The following is a 19031-nucleotide window of genomic DNA, read 5'->3' as shown; positions in this document are numbered from 1 at the left end:
CCTCCCCATGGAAGCAGTTGGTGTTGCCCCACGCGCTGGCCCGGCAATCCACCAGCGCGGCCTCGCTACCGGTGCAGTTGACCTCATCCAACCAGATGGGATCGTGGCCCCTTCCAAAGTGAGCCCCGTGGGTGGCGGCCAGCGCCGTGCCGCAGCCGAGCTGCCGGCACACCACGGCCGCGTCCAGCAGATCCCATCCGTCGTCGCACACCGTGCCCCACATGTGCTCGTGCAGCACCTCCACCCTCCCGGCGCAGCGGTCGAGGCCGTTGACCAACTGGAGGGTGCCCAAGGTGGCCACGGTGGAATCTGGTTTTGGGGTGGGGATGGGGAGGAGAAGGTTGGGGAAGGGATGCGCGCCCCATGGGACGGATGCAGGGGTGCAGGCGGGTACCTGAGCACTCGACGCTGGCGTCCTCCACGTGGTTGCAGTTGTGCTCCCCCCATGGCTTCGCTCGGCACCCCCCCAGCGCCGGTTCCTCCCCGGTGCAGTTGACGTCATCCAACCAGATGGGCCCTTTCCCTTGCCCGTAGCGAGCTCCCGGCGCCACCGACAGCACCGAGCCGCAGCCCAGCTCCCGGCACACGACCTGGCCCTCCTGGAAGCCCCATCCGTCGTCGCACACCGTGCCCCATGTGCCGTTGTGCAGCACCTCCACGCGCCCGGCGCAGCGGCTGGGACCCCCTTCCAAGCGAAGGGACCCCATTGGGATCCCATTGGATGTGCCTGGAGGGGAGGGATGGGGAGGAAGCAGGAGGTGACAGACAGGGGGTGGATGGGGGGGGTTTGGGGTGGCTTCTGACAGCCGGAAGGGGATGTGAGAGGTGGAGTTGGACAGCGCGGCCCTGCCCTGGGCATCTCAGATGTCCACTGAGGACAGTGGAAGTCAATTGAAACCAATTGAAACCAATTGGAGTCAACTCAGAAGTCAACTGAAGTCAATTGAAGTCAACTGAAGTCAACTCAGAAGTCAACCAAAGTAAACTCAGAAGTCGACTTGAAGTCAACTGAAGTCAATTGAAGTCAATTAAAGCCAATTGAAGTCAATTAAAGCCAATTGAAGCCAATTGAAGCCAACTCAGAAGTCAACTGAAGTCAATTGAAGTCATTTGAAACCAATTGAAGCCAATTGAAGCCAACTCAGAAGTCAACTGAAGTCAATTGAAACCAATTGAAGCCAATTGAAGCCAAATCAGAAGTCAACTGAAGTCAATTGAAGTCAATTGAAGACAACTGAAGTCAACTCAGAAGTCAACTGAAGTCAATTGAAGCCTATTGAAGTCAACTCAGAAGTGAGTCAATTGAAGCCTATTGAAGTCAACTCAGAAGTCAATTGAAGCCTATTGAAGTCAACCTAAGTCAACTCCGAAGTCAGCTGAATCCCACCTCTGCATCTAAACCCCATGAGCCCAAAAGGTCACAGACCCATGGAATGGTTTGGGTGGGAATGGACCTTCAAGCCCACCCAGTTCCAGCCCCCTGCCATAGGGACCCCTTCCACTGGTGCAGCTTGCTCCAATCCCCTGTGTCCAACCTGCCCTTGAGCACTACCAGGGATGGGGCAGCCCCAGCTTCCCCCCCACCCCATCCCAGTGTCCCAGCACCCTCACAGGAAGAGCTCTTTCCTCACAGCCCATCTCAATCTCCCCTCTTCCAATTGGAAGCTGCTTCCCTCATCCCATCCCTTGTCCAAAGCCCCCTCTCCTGGTTTCCTGCACCCCTTTAGGCACTGGAGCTGCCCTAAGGCCTCCCCTTAAGGAGCCTTTGCTGCCCCATCCCAGCTCTGTGAGCATCTCCATCCCCCCAGTGCCTGGATCCAGGTGGATCCATCCCATCCCTCCTTGGACATGGATGTGTGCGGAAGGGCTCAATCAGAGCAACGGGCTTTGGGATCACCTCTTGGATTCCAAGAACCCCGTGAGCTTTGGGAAGAGGCCCCAAAGGGAACTGAGCTTCCTGGGTGGGCCAGGAAGGAGAAGAGAGAAAAGCCAACGCTGCAATAGCGGCATCGCCATGGGGACGCTGCCCTCGTCAGCAGCCCCAAGGCAGGGCAGGGCTCAGCATGGGGTGGCCTAAGGCAGAACCCTTCGTTCTGAGGCGTCCATCCCCAAATCAGGGTGCTCCCGCAGCCCAAAGGGACCCCATGGGTCTTGGGTGCCCACTGGCTCTAAGGGCTCCCCTTAAGGAGCCTTCTTCTGTGGCTCCTTGAGGTTCTTCATGTGCTGGTGCACGCATCCAGCAGCAAAGACAGAGCTTTATAGCACAGTATATATATATATATGCATACATTGGCCCCATGTCCCCATTGACCTCATGTCCCCAAGGTCTTCTCCGTATCCCATTGGGTCCCATTGACCTCATGTCCCCAAGGTCTTCTCCATGTCCCATTGGGTCCCATTGACCCCATTGTCCCCATTGACCTCATGCCCCCAAGGTCTTCTCCATATCCCATTGGGTCCCATTGACCCTATTGTCCCCATTGACCTCATGTCCTCAAGGTCTTCTCCATATCCCATTGGGTCCCATTGACCCCATGTCCCATTACATCCCTATTGACCCCATTGTCCCCATGTCCCTCTTGTCCCCAAGGTCTTCTCCATATCCCATTGGGTCCCACTGACCTCATTGTCCCCATTGACCTCATGTCCTCAAGGTCTTCTCCATGTCCCATTGGGTGGCATTGACCACCATGTCCCATTGAGTCTCTATTGACCCCATTGTCCCCATGTCCCTAAGGTCTTCTCCATATCCCATTGGGTCCCATTGACCCCATTGTCCCCACTGACCTCATGTCCCCAAGGTCTTCTCCATGTCCCATTGGGTGCCATTGACCCCATGTCCCATTGGTCCCATTGACCCCATTTTCCCCATTGTCCCCATGTCCCCAAGGTCTTCTCCATGGAGAAAGGCTTCTGAAGAGCTCAGAAGTGCCCTTGCAAGGCCCCCCCCAAGCCAGACCCCACCCCTGCGGTGACTTGAGGGACCCCATGGCATTGCCCCCCCATTGGCGACTGAGACCCAACTTCGGTGCTCTCCATCCCATCCTGCTCCCTCCAAACCCCATCCAAAGGGGACTGCTCCTCCCTGTCCCCTTTGGGAATGAGAACCAGCTCCAAGGAGGTCGCCCCAGATCCAACATCGGGGCCCACCCTTAACCCCTTCCAAAGGGGCACCCACAGGATGGATCCCCATCCTTCAGCAGACCATGGGGAAGGGACCTCTTTGGGAGCACGGGGACCATGGAAGCACGGAGCCATGGATTGGTTTGGATTGAGGAGGTCCAGGAGGACCCACATTTGCTTTCCCTCCCTTCCTACTACCTCTGCTTATGGGGCAAAGGGAACGCTCCTGCCCTCACCTAAACCCCTTGGAAGCCACCTCCAAACCCACCCCTCCTTCCCCAGCCCCACAGACCCTTCTGCTGCACCCCATAGAGCACACCCGCCCCATAGAGCCCAACCAGAGGTCAGAAGCGAAGGGGAGCAGCACTCACCCCATAGCCACGCCAGCAGCAGCAGAACCCCGATGCTCTTGGCCCTACCAGGACCGCGTCCGGCCCCGCTCCGGCCCCGGGGATGGATCCGTGCCGGCGTGGCCATGGCCGCAGGCTGGAGGTGGGCAATGGGGTGGATGCCAATGGGAGGGCCGAGCGGGATCCCTCCCGTTCCTCTGCCTTGGACCCAGCTGGGACTTTCACTTCCCCATGGAGCGATGCCAGGGGGTGGGGTGGGGGGTGCCCCATAGAGCCCTGCTTTGCGCAATGTGTTCCAGGAAAGCACGGAGCAAACAAAGCCTCCGGGACACACGGATCCCATGGCAGCCCCAAAGACCTTGGACCCCCTTTAGACCGGGAGCCCATAGGGCAATGGAAGGGGTTGGGTTGGGAAGGGGCCTTCAAGCTCATCCCCTTCTCCATGGGGATCCCATCCAAGCCCTTGGGATGGGGGGGGTCCAGACCTTCTCCATCCACCCCATGCCCATGCTCATCCCACCATCACCCATTGAAACCATTACCCCCGGTCCTGGTGGAGGCCATTGGCTCCATCTGGTGGGGGTTTGGAGCACCCACTGCAAGGGAACAGCTTAGGGGGGGCTGGAGAAGGCTTTATTATGGGGGCCACCAGGGTGCTGTAGGGTGGAGATGGGTGCTGTAGGGTGGAGATGGGTGCTGTAGGGGTGGGGATGGGTGCTGTAGGGGTGGAGATGGGTGCTGTAGGGGTGGAGATGGGTGCTGTAGGGGTGGGGATGGGTGCTGTAGGGGTGGAGATGTGTGATGTAGGGTTGGGGATGGGTGCTGTAGGGGTGGGGATGGGTGCTGTAGGGATGGAGATGGATGCTGTAGGGATGGAGATGGGTGCTGTAGGGGTGGGGATGGGTGCTGTAGGGGTGGAGATGGGTGCTGTAGGGATGGAGATGGGTGCTGTAGGGATGGAGATGGGTGCTGTAGGGATGGAGATGGGTGCTGTAGGGGTGGGGATGGGTGCTGTAGGGATGGAGATGGGTGCTGTAGGGGTGGAGATGGGTGCTGTAGGGGTGGAGATGGGTGCTGTAGGGGTGGGGATGGGTGCTGTAGGGGTGGAGATGGGTGCTGTAGGGGTGGAGATGGGTGCTGTAGGGGTGGAGATGGGTGCTGTAGGGGTGGAGATGGGTGCTGTAGGGACGGAGATGGGTGCTGTAGGGGTGGGGATGGGTGCTGTAGGGGTGGGGATGGGTGCTGTATGGGTGAGGATGGGTGCTGGGTGCTGAAGATGGGGCCTGGAGGAGATGGGTGCCTTTAGGGGGGTCAATGAGGTGGAACTGGGGCTGGGGACCAGCACAAAGGGGCTCCCCCAAGCAGAACTGGGAACGAATCCGACCTCATCCCATAGGGGCTGGAGCAACCTTGGGATTGCATTGACCCGAGGCCATTGATCCCTGTCTGCAAACACCCAGGCCAGAGGCCAAGAGCAGCCGGGAATGGGGCTCGGCAGGGGCTGGATCCATAGGGATGGAGTCTCAATGGGGTCTCCATGGGGTCTCAATGGGGTCTCCATGGGGTCTCAATGGGGTCTCAATGGGGACTCCATGGGGTCTCAATGAGGTCTCAATGGGGTCTCGATGGGGTCTCCATGGGGTCTCAATGGGGTCTCCATGGGGTCTCAATGGGGTCTCCATGGGGTCTCAATGGGGTCTCGATGGGGTCTCAATGGGGTCTCCATGGGGTCTCCATGGGGTCTCAATGGGGTCTCAGTGGGGTCTCAGTGGGGTCTCGATGGGGTCTCAGTGGGGTCTCGATGGGGTCTCGATGGGGTCTCAATGGGGTCTCGATGGGGTCTCGATGGGGTCTCGATGGGGTCTCAAGGGGGTCTCCATGGGGTCTCCATGGGCTCTTCCCTTCCTACGCCTCGGATGCCGTCCCGCTGCCCTCCATCCTCTTCAGGGGGGCTTTGTCTGCAACGGGAAGGAGCAGGATGATGCCCATAGGGTGCAAACCCCCCCCAGCCGTACCCCAGGACCCCCACTCCTGCTCTCACCTTCAATGCGTCCACCCCGGCGCCCACAGCGCGCCCATAGGCAGAGCATGAGGAGGGTCCCACAGAGCAGCGCCCCCGTGCCGAGGAGCGCGGCCAGCACCGGGCAGGGATCGACCCCTCCTGTAGGGAGAGTGGGGCTCAAAGGGGTGCTCCAACCCCTCCTCCTCCCCATAGAATAGAATAGGGTTGGAAAGGACCCCGAGATCACCCAGTCCCGACCCTTACCATGGGCATGGACACCTCGCTCTAACCCATGGCACCCAAGGCTTCATCCAACCTGGCCTTGAGCACTGCCAGGGATGGAGCATTCACAACTCCCTGGGCACCCATTCCAGTGCCTCAGCACCCTCACAGGGAAGAATTCCCTCCTTAGATCCCATCTAAACCTCCCCTGTCCCAGTTTGAACCCGTTACCCCTTGTCCCATCACTGCAGTCCCTAATGAAGAGCCCATCCCCAGCATCCCTATAGGCCCCATTCAGACACCGGAAGGATGCTCTGAGGTCTCCATCAGCTTCTCTTCTCCAGGCTGAACACCCCAACTATCTCCATACAGGACCTGCTCCATCCCCTGAGCATCCTCATGGACTTGTTCCATCAGCTCCATGTCCTCTTTATGTTGAGGACCCCAGAACTGCACCCAATGCTCCAGGTGAGGTCCCACCAGAGCAGAATAAAGGGGCAGCATCACCTCCATGGACCTGCTGGTCACAGTTGCTTTATGGACTGTAGGACCTTGCACTCGCCATGGTTATAGCCCATGGGCTCCTGCAGCATCGCCCCCCTTGGGTGCTGGTGTGATGCTCCCATCATCGGGTTCACCTCCCGCACCCATAGATGGGATGCGCCCATCCCCAAGCCCATGGAGATGCCTTCACCCTGACGGTCCCACCCCAAAGGGCAACACCGGAGGTGGGGCTTGGAGCCTTCCTCACCCCAAAGCCTTGGCTCCGATGTGGGGTCAATGGAGGACCCCAGCGCTCACCTTCGGGCTCGGCGCACACCACGGTGGCCACCAAGCCCAATGGGCACAAGCCCGGCCCCGCGTGCGTCTGCAGGCACTCAATGAGCAGCGGCTCGGTGCCGCGGCAGCTGAGCCCCTCCAGCAGGGCCCCCCCGTGCTCCTGGTGCAGGGGGGCACCCATGGGTGCTGCCTGGGCCTCCCCGCAGCCCAGCTGCCTGCAGACCACGGCGGCCTCCAGCAGGCTCCAGCCGGTGCCGCACACCCCGAGCCAGGTCCCGTTGTAGAGCACCTCCAGGCGCCCCCCGCAGGGCCCGGGGCCCTCCTGCACCCGCAGCTGCAAGGGGTTGGGGCCTGCAAGAGGAGCACGGGGGGGAGATGGGGCCTCGGTGGGAGATCCTGGGCTCAATTGGATGGGTTGGGTTGGGTTGGGTTGGATGGGTTGGGTTGGATTGGATGGGTTGGGTTGGGTTGGGTTGGATGGGTTGGGTTGGATGGGTTGGGTTGGATGGGTTGGGTTGGATGGGTTGGGTTGGGTTGGATGGGTTGGGTTGGATGGGTTGGGTTGGGTTGGATGGGTTGGGTTGGGTTGGGTTGGGTTGGATGGGTTGGGTTGGGTTGGGTTGGTTGGGTTGGATGGGATGGGTTGGGTTGGGTTGGGTTGGAAGGGATGGGATGGGTTGGGTTGGGTTGGGTTGGAAGGGATGGGATGGGTTGGGTTGGGTTGGCTTGGAAGGGATGGGATGGGTTGGGTTGGAAGGGATGGGATGGGTTGGGTTGGGTTGGGTTGGAAGGGATTGGGTTGGAAGGGGTTGGGTTGGGTTGGAAGGGATTGGTTGGGTTGGGTTGGAAGGGATTGGGTTGGGTTGGGTTGGAAGGGTTGGGTTGGGTTGGAAGGGGCCTTCAAGCCCATAGACCCATGGAATGGGTTGGGTTGGAAGCACCTTTGAGCTCATAGACCCATGGAATGGGTTGGATTGGAAGGGGCCTCCAAGCCCATAGACCCATGGAATGGGTTGGGTTCTAAAGGACCTTCAAGCCCATAGAGCCATGGAATGGGTTGGGTTGGAAGCACCTTTGAGCCCATCGACCCATGGAACAGCCATGGGGACCCCTTCCACTCAATCATCTCACTCCAAGCCCCATCCAAGCTGACCTTGCCCCCTGCCAGCCCTGGGGCAGCCCCATCTCCTCTGCCCACAGCCCTCCACGAGTTGGGCGCTGGGTGACCCCCGCTCACCCCATAACGCATTGGTGGCGTGCAGGCCCCATTGCTGCCAGGGCAGAGCAAACAGACCCTGCCCCATAGCAGAGCTCCATCCCGGCGCTACCTGAGCAGACGACTCCGGCGTCCTCGCTATGGGCGCAGTTGTGCTCTCCCCATGCAGGGAGCTGGCACTGGCTCAGCGCCGCCTCGGTGCCGGCGCAGTGGACGTCATCGAGCCAGATGGGGTCAGCGCCGGGGCCGAAGCGAGCCGAGGTGGGGGCGGCCACGGCCTCCCCGCAGCCCAGCTGCCTGCAGACCACGGCGGCGTCCAGCAGGTCCCAGGCGTCGTCGCAGACCGTGCCCCACTTGTGGTCGTGGAGGACCTCGACTCGGCCCACGCAGGGGTTGGAGCCGTTGGCCAAGCGCAGGGGCTGCTGCGGGGAGGAGCCCGCCTCTGGGGAAGGGGAAAGGGGAGAAGCATCGGGGTACTCATGGGGGACATTGGGTTGGAAGGGGGCTTTGAGGTCATAGAGTGATGGGGTGGGGTGGTTTGGAAGGGATGGGGTGGGTTGGAAGGGATGGGGTGGGTTGGAAGGGATGGGTTGGGTTGGAAGGGATGGGGTGGGTTGGAAGGGATGGGGTGGGTTGGAAGGAATTGGGTTGGGTTGGAAGGGATGGGGTGGGTTGGAAGGGATGGGTTGGGTTGGAAGGGATGGGGTGGGTTGGAAGGGATGGGGTGGGTTGGAAGGGATGGGGTGGGTTGGAAGGGATGGGGTGGGTTGGAAGGGATGGATTGGGTTGGAAGGGATGGGGTGGGTTGGAAGGGATGGGTTGGGTTGGAAGGGATGGGTTGGGTTGGAAGGGATGGGTTGGGTTGGAAGGGATGGGTTGGGTTGGAAGGGGCCTTCAAGCTCATGGACTCAAGGAACGGGTTGGGTTGGAAAGGATGGGATGGGTTGGGTTGGAAGGGATGGGATGGGTTGGAAGGGATGGGATGTGTTGGGTTGGAAGGGATGGGATCGGTTGGGTTGGAAGGGATGGGATTGGATGGGATGGATGGGATGGGTTGGGTTGGGTTGGATGGGATGGGATGGGTTGGGTTGGATTGCATGGGATGGGATGGGTTGGGATGGATGGGATGAGTTGCATGGGATGGGTTGGGTTGGATGGGATGGGTTGGGTTGGATGGGATGGGATCGGTTGGGTTGGAAGGGATGGGTTGGGTTGGGTTGGAAGGGATGGGTTGGGTTGAAAGGGATGGGATGGGATCGGTTGGGTTGGAAGGGATGGGATCGGTTGGGTTGGAAGGGATGGGATGGGTTGGGTTGGAAGGGATGGGATTGGTTGGGTTGGGTTGGAAGGGATGGGTTGGGTTGAAAGGGATGGGATGGGATCGGTTGGGTTGGAAGGGATGGGATCGGTTGGGTTGGAAGGGATGGGTTGGGTTGGGTTGGAAGGGATGGGATTGGTTGGGTTGGGTTGGAAGGGATGGGATGAGTTGGGTTGGGTTGGAAGGGGCCCTCAAGCCCATCCAGTTCCAACCCCTGCCATGGGGACCCCTTCCACTGGAGCAGCTTGCTCCAAGCCCCTGTGTCCAACCTGGCCTTGAGCACTGCCAGGGATGGGGCATTGCTCCCACCTTCTCCCTCCAACCCATCCCAGTGTCCCAGCACCCTCCTAGGGAACGACTCCATCGCATCCATCCTCCATCTCCCCTCTTTAGGTGCTCCCATCACCCCTTGCCCATGCAACCCATCCCTCCGATCCCTGCTGAGAGCCTCTATCCTGGATCCATGAGCTCAAGAGCAAAGCGATGGGCACGGAGGTGACCACCCCGGAGCAGAGCATCCTCCATGGACCAACCCAGGTCCATGAGGGGGACGCTCACCTGCACAGACAACCCCAGCATCGTGTCCATGGTCGCAGCCATTGGTACCCCAGGGTCGGGCCAAGCACTGGGCCAGGGCGGCTTCGCTCCCATTGCATTGGACGTGGTCGAGCCAGATGGGACCGGAGCCTTGGCCGAAGTGAGCTGCTCCATAGGGTGATGCCAGGGCCCCACAGCCCAGCTCCCGGCACACCACAGTGGCCTCGGGGGTGCCCCAGGCGCGGTCACACACGGTCCCCCATTGGGAATGGCGCCTCACTTCCAGCCGTCCGGAGCAGCGGTCGGAGCCGTTGACCAGGCGGAGCTCTGTGGGGCCGGTGCGGGTGGCAATGGGGTGCATGGGGGTGTCTATAGGGGAGGACACAAGAGGAGCGCCATGAGCAGCCCTCGGTTGTGCGGGAGCATCCTGCTTCCCGCTGCGGTGGTTGGCTGCAGCCAGCGGTCAGCAATGGGTGGACACCTTGGGAGTGGGATGTGGGGATGCAGGAGGAAGGATGGGGTGATGGAGGGGACTGGGATGAAGTGAGGGAGGGGACTGGGATGGGGTGATGGAGGGGACTGGGATGGGGTGATGCAGGGGACTGGGATGAAGTGATGGAGGGGACCGGGATGAAGTGATGGAGGGGACTGGGATGGGGTGATGGAGGAGACTGGGATGAAGTGATGGAGGGGACCGGGATGGGGTGATGGAGGGTACCAGGATGGGGTGATGCAGGGGACCAGGATGTGATGCAGGGTACCAGGATGCAATGATGCAGGGTACCAGGATGCAATGATGCAGGGTACCAGGACGCGATGATGCAGGGTACCAGGATGTGATGATTTAGGGTACCAGGATGCAATGATGCAGGGTACCAGGATGCAATGATGCAGGGTACCAGGATGCGATGATGTAGAGGACTGGGATGAGGTGATGCAGGGGACCGGGATGAGGTGATGATGCAGGGTACCGGGATGTGATGATGCAGGGTACCAGGATGTGATGATGCAGGGTACCAGGATGTGATGATGTAGAGGACTGGGATGAGGTGATGCAGGGGACCGGGATGAGGTGATGATGCAGGGTACCGGGATGCAATGATGCAGGGTACCAGGACACAATGATGCAGGGTACCAGGACGCAATGATGCAGGGTACCAGGATGTGATGCAGGGTACCAGGACGCAATGATGCAGGGTACCAGGATGCGATGATGCAGGGTACCAGGATGCAATGATGCAGGGTACCAGGATGCAATGATGCAGGGTACCAGGATGCAGTGATGCAGGGTACCAGGATGTGATGCAGGGTACCAGGATGCAATGATGCAGGGTACCAGGATGTGATGATGCAGGGTACCAGGATGTGATGATGTAGAGGACTGGGATGAGGTGATGCAGGGGACCGGGATGAGGTGATGATGCAGGGTACCGGGATGCAATGATGCAGGGTACCAGGATGCAGTGATGCAGGGTACCAGGACGCGACGATGCCACATGCTCCCAGCATCCCTCCCTCTGCTGATCCCAATCCCACTGGACCAGGACAAGGACGGGAGCATCCCCCCTTCCCTTACCTGCACACACCACACCGGCATCGTTGCCATGGCCGCAGTCGCTCTTCCCCCATCCCTTGCTCCCGCACGAGGACAGCGCCACCTCCATCCCGGTGCAGTTGACCCCATCCATCCAGATGGGTCCCGTTCCCATCCCGAAGCTCCCGGCCCCAGGGGCCGAGCGTGCGGGGCCGCAGCCCAGCTCCCGGCACACCACGGCCGCGTCCCATAGGTCCCAGTGCTGGTCGCAAACCGTCCCCCATTGGTGCTCATGGAAGAGCTCGACCCGGCCGGCGCAGGCGTGGGGACCCTGGGCCAAGCGCACTGGTGTCCATTGGGAAGCAGCTGGAGCTGGGAGAGGGAAGGGATCCGGGTGGGACACGGGAAGGGGGAACGGGGTGGGTGGCAGCCATGGATGGGCCCTGCCCTTGGCTCTAAGGCAAAGGGAACCCAAGTCCAGGCGTCCGTTCCCAAAGGGAAAGGGGCCTTGGGATGCCTTTTCCCTTCCCATTCCCAATCCAAGGAATCCTGATGGCATTTTCCCATTCCCAATCCAAGGAATCCTGATGGCATTTTCCCAGTCCCGATCCATGCAATGCTCCTGTTTATACCTCTTTATTCCCATTCCCAATCTATGGAATGCTCCTGATTGCATTTTCCCATTCCCAGTCTATGAAATGTTCCCATTTACATTTCCTTATTCCCAATCCACGCAATCCTGATTGCATTTTCCCAGTCCCAATCCATGCAATGCTCCAGTTTCCATCTCCTTATTCCCATTCCCAGTCTATGGAATGCCCCTGTTTCCATTTCCCTATTCCCAGTCCATGCAATGCTCCTGCTTCCATTCCCCTGTTCCCATTCCCGATCCATGCAATGCTCCCATTTCCATTTCCCTATTCCCAATCTATGGAATGCTCCTGTTCCCATTTCCCTATTCCCAATCCATGCAATACGCCCATTCCCCTGTTCCCATTCCCCATCCATGAAATGCTCCCATTCCCATTCCCCTGTTCCCATTCCCAATCCATGCAATGCTCCTGTTCCCATTCCCCATTCCCAATCCATGCAATGCCCCCATTCCCATTCCCATTTCCCCATTCCCAGTCCATGCAATGCTCCCATTCCCATTCCCATTTCCCCATTCCCAATCCATGCAATGCCCCTGTTCCCATTCCCCATCCATGCAATGCCCCTGTTCCTATTCCCCATTCCCAATCCATGCAATGCTCCTGTTCCCATTCCCCATTCCCAATCCATGCAATGCCCCCATTCCCATTCCCCTGTTCCCATTCCCAATCCATGCAATGCTCCTGTTCCCATTCCCCATTCCCAATCCATGCAATGCTCCCATTCCCATTCCCCTGTTCCCATTCCCAATCCATGCAATGCTCCCATTCCCATTCCCCATTCCCGATCCATGCAATGCTCCCCTTCCCATTCCCCATTCCCAATCCATGCAATGCTCCCATTCCCATTCCCCTGTTCCCATTCCCAATCCATGCAATGCCCCTGTTCCCATTCCCCATCCATGCAATGCCCCTGTTCCCATTCCCATTCCCATTCCCCATTCCCCATCCATGCAATGCTCTCGCTCCCATTCCCCTGTTCCCATTCCCCATCCATGCAATGCCCCTGTTCCCATTCCCATTCCCATTCCCCATTCCCTCTCCCTGGAGCGCTCCCATTCGCACCGGGAACCCAAGGACTTTGCCCCCTTCGCCGCGGCCCCAACTCAAACAAAGCCGATCCCGATCCCGATGTTCCCATTGGGAACGGCACCGAGGCTTTCCCATGGCCTCCCCCTTCCTCCTCCTTCCCAAAGGGATCCCATTGGGACGCCCCTGGAAGCCCCACTCACCCCATAGGAGGAGCAGGAGGAGCATTCCCAAGGGTAGGAGCCGGGACCCCGACATTCCCATGGGATCGGGGTGATGGGGGTGGGGAGAGCGGGATTGTCCCCTCCTCCAGCGCTGAGCCCTCCTCTTCCCTATGGATCCAGTGCCCCCCCCCTTCCCATCCCATTCCAGCCCCATTTCCCTGCAGTGCTCCATGGAATTCCAGCCTTTGGGAAGCCAGGGCCCTTAAAGCCCATGCGATTTCCACCCCGACCCATTCCGATGTCCCAAGATCCCATCCCGCTCTTCCCATTCCCATTCGAAGCCCTTTGAACCCATCCCAAGCCCTTCCTAATGCATGGATTCATCCCAAAGGGCCTGGAGTCGGGATCCAACGGGATCGGGATTTGGGATATGGGATAAAGGGGGATCTGAGCCCATTTTGTGGGATCTGAGCCCGTTTTTGGGGTGATCTGACCCCGTTTTGGGGGATGTGAGCCCCTTTAGATGGGTTTTAGACTCATTTTGGGGGGATCTGGACCCGGTTTGGAGAGATCTGAGCCCATTTTGGGGGGTTCTGAGCCCGTTTTGGGGGATGTGAGCCTGTTTTGGGGGATCAGAGCCCGTTTTGATGGGTTACGGACCCATTTTGGGGGGATCTGGACCCATTTTGCGGGGATCCGAGCCCGTTTTGGGGGATCCGAGCCTGTTTTGGGGGATCAGAGCCCGTTTTGATGGGTTACGGACCCATTTGGGGGGATCTGGACCCGTTTTGGGGGGATCCAGAACCGTTTTGGGGGATCCGTGCCCATTTTTGGGGGATCCGAGCCCATTTTGGGGGATCCGAGCTTCTTTGGGGGGGATCCGGACCCGTTTTGGGGGCATCTGGACCAATTTTGGGGGGTTCCGGACCCGTTTTGGGGGTATTTGAGCCCTTTTTGGAGGGTTCCGAGCCCGTTTGGGGGGATCCAATACCATTTTAGGGGATCCGAGCCCGTTTTGGGGGATCTGAGCCCATTTTGATGGGTTACGGACACATTCTGGGGGGATCTGGACCTATTTTGGGGGGATCCGGAACCGTTTTGGGGGCATCTGGACCCGTTTTGCGGGTACCCGAGCCGGTTTGGGGGGATTAGGAACCGGTTTTGGGGGGATCCGAGCCCGTTTTGGGGGTTCTGAGCCCGTTTTGGGAGGCTCCGAGCCCGTTTTGGGTGATCCGAGCCCGTTTTGGGGTGATCTAGGCCCATTTTTGGGGTCCCGCTGCCAAGGCACCCCCACAAAGATGGCGGCGGCGCGGACAACATTTCCCAGCATGCCCTGCGCGGCGTAGGCACGGCCCTGCGTGCGTGCGTGCGCGCGCGTGACGCCGGGAGGGGCGGGGCTTCGCGCTCGGCGCGGCCCAGGCGTTGCGCGGCGGCGGCGTCGGAGCCGGAAGCGACCGGTAACGGGAACGGGGAGCGAGCGGTAACGGGAACGGGAGCCCCGGGTTCGGGGGGGGGGTGAACGGGAACCGGGGAACGGGAGGAGGCGGCGGAGGGGACGGGGAGGGCCCGAGGGGCGGGGTTTTGGGGAACGTAGGGGCGGGGCCTGGACGGGATTGCGGGGCCGGGAGGGCCTGAGGGGAGGAAGAGGGCGGGGCTTGGAGGAGCGAAGGGGGTGTGGCCGACGGGGGGGAGGGGCGGGGTTTGCGCGGGGGGTGGTGCCAAAAAGGGGGCGTGGCCTCTGCGGGTTAACTGCGTCCTTACGGCCGAGCCACGCCCCCTTTAGAGGAAACCAGGCCCTTCCAAGGCGGCCACGCCCCCTCTAGAGGAAACCACGTCGCCTCTAGCGGAGAGAGCGCCCCTTTAGGAGAGGCCACGCCCCCTCCCGCGGAGGCCACGCCCCCTCCCCATAGACCACGCCCCCTTCCCCTCTATTCCCGCGGCATCTCCACGTGTTCCCTTGTCCCCGATGGCCGCCGGGTCCCGGTGCGGTTCCGCGGCCCCACCGCAGCCCCCGTTCGCATGCCGGGAATGCGGGAAGTGCTTCCGCTGGTCCTCGCGCCTGGCCCATCACCAGCGCAGCCACACGGGCGAGCGGCCCTACAAGTGCCCCGAGTGCCCCAAAGCCTTCAAGGGCTCCTCGGCCCTCCTCTACCACCAGCGCGGGCACACCGGCGAGCGGCCCTACCCGTGCCCGCAGTGCCCTAAGGCCTTCAAGCGCTCCTCCTTGCTCCAGACCCACCAACGGGTCCATACTGGGCTGCGGGCCTTCGAGTGCGCCCAATGCGGGCTCACCTTCAAGTGGGCCTCCCATTACCAGTACCACCAGCGGCAGCACACGGGCGAGCGGCCCTACCGCTGCGCCGAGTGCCCCAAGGCCTTCAAGAACTCCTCCAGCCTCCGGCGCCACCGCCAGCTCCACACGGGCGAGCGGCCCCACACTTGTGGGGTGTGCGGCAAGGCCTTCGCCCAGCCCTCCAACCTGCGGCAGCACCAACGGGTGCACACGGGCGAGCGCCCCTATGCCTGCCCCCAGTGCCCCAAGACCTTCACCCACTCCTCCAACCTCCTCCTGCACCGCCGCACCCACACCAACGCCCGGCCCCACCAGTGCCCCCTGAAGCCCCCCGCTGCGCTCCAGCCCCACGCTCCGGCCCCACCGCCGCCCCCCATTCCCACCGCACCGGAGCCCCCATGGCGATGCTCTTTGTGCCCGCTGAGCCTCAGCACCCACGAGGAGCTCCTTGGCCACCAAGGAACCCATGGGGCGCCGACACCGGGCCCGGTGCCCGCTCTCCGCTGCCCGACCTGCGCCAAGAGCTTCAAGAGCAGCGCGGCGCTGGCGCGGCACCGCCACGGCCCCGCTGCCCAGCGCCCCTTCAAGTGCCCTAAACCCTTCCCCCAGTTCACAACGGGGCTCTTGGGGCACCCCCCTATGGCGGTGCCGGCACCGGCGCCCACCTCCCCTCCGTTACCGGAGCGCCCGTACCAGTGCCCTGAGTGCGGCAAAGCCTTCAAGGGCTCCTCGGGGCTGCGGTATCACCTACGGGACCACACTGGTGAGCGGCCCTACCCGTGCCCACAGTGCCCTAAGGCCTTCAAGCGCTCCTCCTTGCTCCAGACCCACCAACGGGTCCATACTGGGCTGCGGGCCTTCGAGTGCGCCCAATGCGGGCTCACCTTCAAGTGGGCCTCCCATTACCAGTACCACCAGCGGCAGCACACGGGCGAGCGGCCCTACCGCTGCGCCGAGTGCCCCAAGGCCTTCAAGAACTCCTCCAGCCTCCGGCGCCACCGCCAGCTCCACACGGGCGAGCGGCCCCACACTTGTGGGGTGTGCGGCAAGGCCTTCGCCCAGCCCTCCAACCTGCGGCAGCACCAACGGGTGCACACGGGCGAGCGCCCCTATGCCTGCCCCCAGTGCCCCAAGACCTTCACCCACTCCTCCAACCTCCGCCTCCATCGCCGGACCCACACCAACGCCCGGCCCCACCGATGCCCGCTCTGCGCCAAGGCCTTCACCGTGGCCTCCTACCTGCAGCGGCACCTCCGTACCCATGGTACTGCCCCAGTGCCCCGCACCCCCCCTCAGACCTTCCTCCTCCTCCTGCACCCCCCCCAAGGGCTCCAGGTTGCACCCGGCCCCACGGCGGCCCCACAGAAGCTCCTGGTGCTGCCCAGCCCCACGGCGGAGCCCCCCGAGGGGGTCCCTGTTGCCGGGCAGAGCATCCTGGTGGTGCCCGGTGTGGGGCAGATCCAGGCGGTGACCGGGGCTCCATTGGGGACCAGTGTTGTTGTGATAAGGGGTGGTATCGGGGGGGGGCTGTCGGCGTGTGGGGTGCAGCCCCCTGAGGGCACCAATGGGCAGCTCCAAGCATCCGAGGTGGCCACCATCCAGCTCCAAGCATCTGAGGTAGCCAACGTCCAGCTCCAAGCCCTACCACAGCCATTGGATGTCACCAACGTCCAGCTCCAAGCATCTGAGGTAGCCAATGGGCAGCTCCAGGCTCTTCCACAGGCCCCCAAGGTGGCCACCATCCAGCTCCAAGCATCTGAGGTAGCCAATGGCCAGCTCCAGGCTGTTCCACAGGCCCCCAAGGTAGCCACCATCCAGCTCCAGGCTGTTCCACATGCCCCAAAGGTGGCCACCATCCAGCTCCAAGCATCTGAGGTAGCCAATGGGCAGCTCCAAGCCCTACCACAGCCATTGGATGTCACCAACGTCCAGCTCCAAGGCACAGAGGTGGCCAACGTCCAGCTCCAGGTCTTGCCACCGCCATTGGATGTCACCAGTGTCCAGCTCCAGGCTCTTCAACAGGCCCCCAAGGTGGCCACCATCCAGCTCCAAGCATCCGAGGTAGCCAATGGGCAGCTCCAGGCTCTTGCACAGGCCCCCAAGGTGGCCACCATCCAGCTCCAAGCATCTGAAGTGGCCAATGGGCAGCTCCAGGCTCTTCCACAGGCCCCCAACGTGGCCACCATCCAGCTCCAAGCTGTTCCACAGCCTTCCAAGGTGGCCACCATCCAGCTCCAAGCATCCAAGATGGCCAATGGGCAGCTCCAGGCTCTTCCACAGCCTTCCAAGGTGGCCACCATCCAGCTCCAAGCATCTGAGGTAGCCAATGGGCAGCTCCAAACTCTTCCACAGGCCCCCAACGTGGCCACCATCCAGCTCCAAACATCTGAGGTGGCCACCATCCAGCTCCAAGGAGCTGAGGTAGCCAATGGGCAGCTCCAGGTCTTGCCACCACCATTGGATGTCACCAGTGTCCAGCTCCAGGCTGTTCCACAGGCCCCCAAGGTGGCCACCATCCAGCTCCAGGCTCTTCCACAGCCTTCCAAGGTGGCCACCATCCAGCTCCAAACATCTGAGGTGGCCAATGGGCAGCTCCAGGTCTTGCCACCACCATTGGATGTCACCAACGTCCAGCTCCAAGCATCCGAGGTAGCCAATGGCCAGCTCCAGGCTGTTCCACAGGCCCCCAAGGTGGCCACCATCCAGCTCCAGGCCATGGGGGTGGCCAATGGGCAGCTCCAGGCTCTTCCACAGCCTTCAAAGGTGGCCACCATCCAGCTCCAAGCATCTGAGGTAGCCAATGGGCAGCTCCAAGCTCATCCACAGGCCCCCAAGGTGGCCACCATCCAGCTCCAGGCCATGGAGGTGGCCACCATCCAGCTCCAGAGCACAGAGGTGCCCAGTGGCCATCTGGAAGCCCCCGAGGTGCCCAATGGCCTCCAGAGCACCGAGGTGCCCAGTGGCCAACTCCAAGAGCCCCAGCAGCAGCAGGAGGTGATGGAGGTGCCCAACGTCCAACTGAAGCCCATTGAGGTACCCAGCGCCCAACTGAAGCCCATTGAGGTGCCCAGCACCCAACTGAAGCCCATTGAGGTGCCCAGTGTCCAACTGAAGCCCATTGAGGTGCCCAGCACCCAACTGAAGCCCATTGAGGTGCCCAGCACCCAACTGAAGCCCATGGAGGTGCCCAGTGTCCAACTGAAGCCCATTGAGGTGCCCAGCGTCCAACTGAAGCCCATTGAGGTGCCCAGCGTCCAACTGAAGCCCATTGAGGTACCCAGCACCCAACTCAAGCCCATTGAGGTACCCAGCACCCAACTCAAGCCCATTGAGGTGCCCAACACCCAACTGAAGCCCATTGAGGCACCACTGGGACCACCATGGACCCCCATGCCCCTGGTGCAGTCCTGATGGGGGCACCACCGAGACCCCATGGACCCGTCTATGGATCCCTATGGGTCCCCTATGGAACCCCATGGACCCGGCTATGGATCCCCATGGACCCTGCCATGGACCCCCATGGACCTGGCTATGGATCCCTATGGACTCCCCATGGAACCCCATGGACCCGGCTATGGATCCCTATGGACCCCCCATGGAACCCCATGGACCTGGCTATAGATCCCCATGGACCCCCCATGGACCCGGCTATGGATCCCTATGGACCCCCCATGGAACCCCATGGACCTGGCTATAGATCCCTATGGACTCCCCATGGACCCCCATGGACCTGGCTATGGATCCCTATGGACCCCAATGGCCCCTGGTGCAGTCCTGATGGGGGCACTGCGGAGACCCCATGGAACCCCCATG

The 19031-nt window shown here is 61.3% G+C and overlaps 2 protein-coding genes across 2 annotated transcripts; one reads left to right on the top strand and one right to left on the bottom strand.

The window, feature by feature from the left end:
• Positions 1–6: 6 nt before the first annotated feature.
• LOC133213225 (scavenger receptor cysteine-rich domain-containing group B protein-like) lies at positions 7–14255 on the bottom strand (the record flags this gene model as incomplete). Its single annotated transcript, XM_061355293.1, has 9 exons — positions 14055–14255; positions 13586–13997; positions 11102–11454; positions 9574–9873; positions 7806–8133; positions 6499–6828; positions 5515–5634; positions 395–799; positions 7–309 (listed from the first exon to the last, which is right to left on the bottom strand). Coding segments are annotated over exons 1-9 (2752 nt in total), but the record flags the coding sequence as incomplete, so codon positions are not given.
• A 636-nt stretch (positions 14256–14891) lies between these two features.
• Positions 14892–18221, top strand: LOC133213224 (zinc finger protein 628-like; the record flags this gene model as incomplete). The annotated part of the gene is made up of 4 exons (XM_061355292.1): positions 14892–16979; positions 17064–17207; positions 17250–17660; positions 17745–18221. Coding segments are annotated over exons 1-4 (3120 nt in total), but the record flags the coding sequence as incomplete, so codon positions are not given.
• Between the last annotated feature and the right edge of the window lie 810 nt (positions 18222–19031).

Source organism: Neopsephotus bourkii, unplaced genomic scaffold (assembly GCF_033783945.1).
Source record: "Neopsephotus bourkii isolate Nb327-2 ecotype Australia unplaced genomic scaffold, CSIRO-AGI_Nbou_v1 NB_793, whole genome shotgun sequence".
NCBI lineage: Eukaryota > Metazoa > Chordata > Aves > Psittaciformes > Psittacidae > Neopsephotus > Neopsephotus bourkii.
The sequence above is the reverse complement of the archived record's forward strand: the minus strand, read 5'-3'. Positions and strand labels throughout refer to the sequence as shown.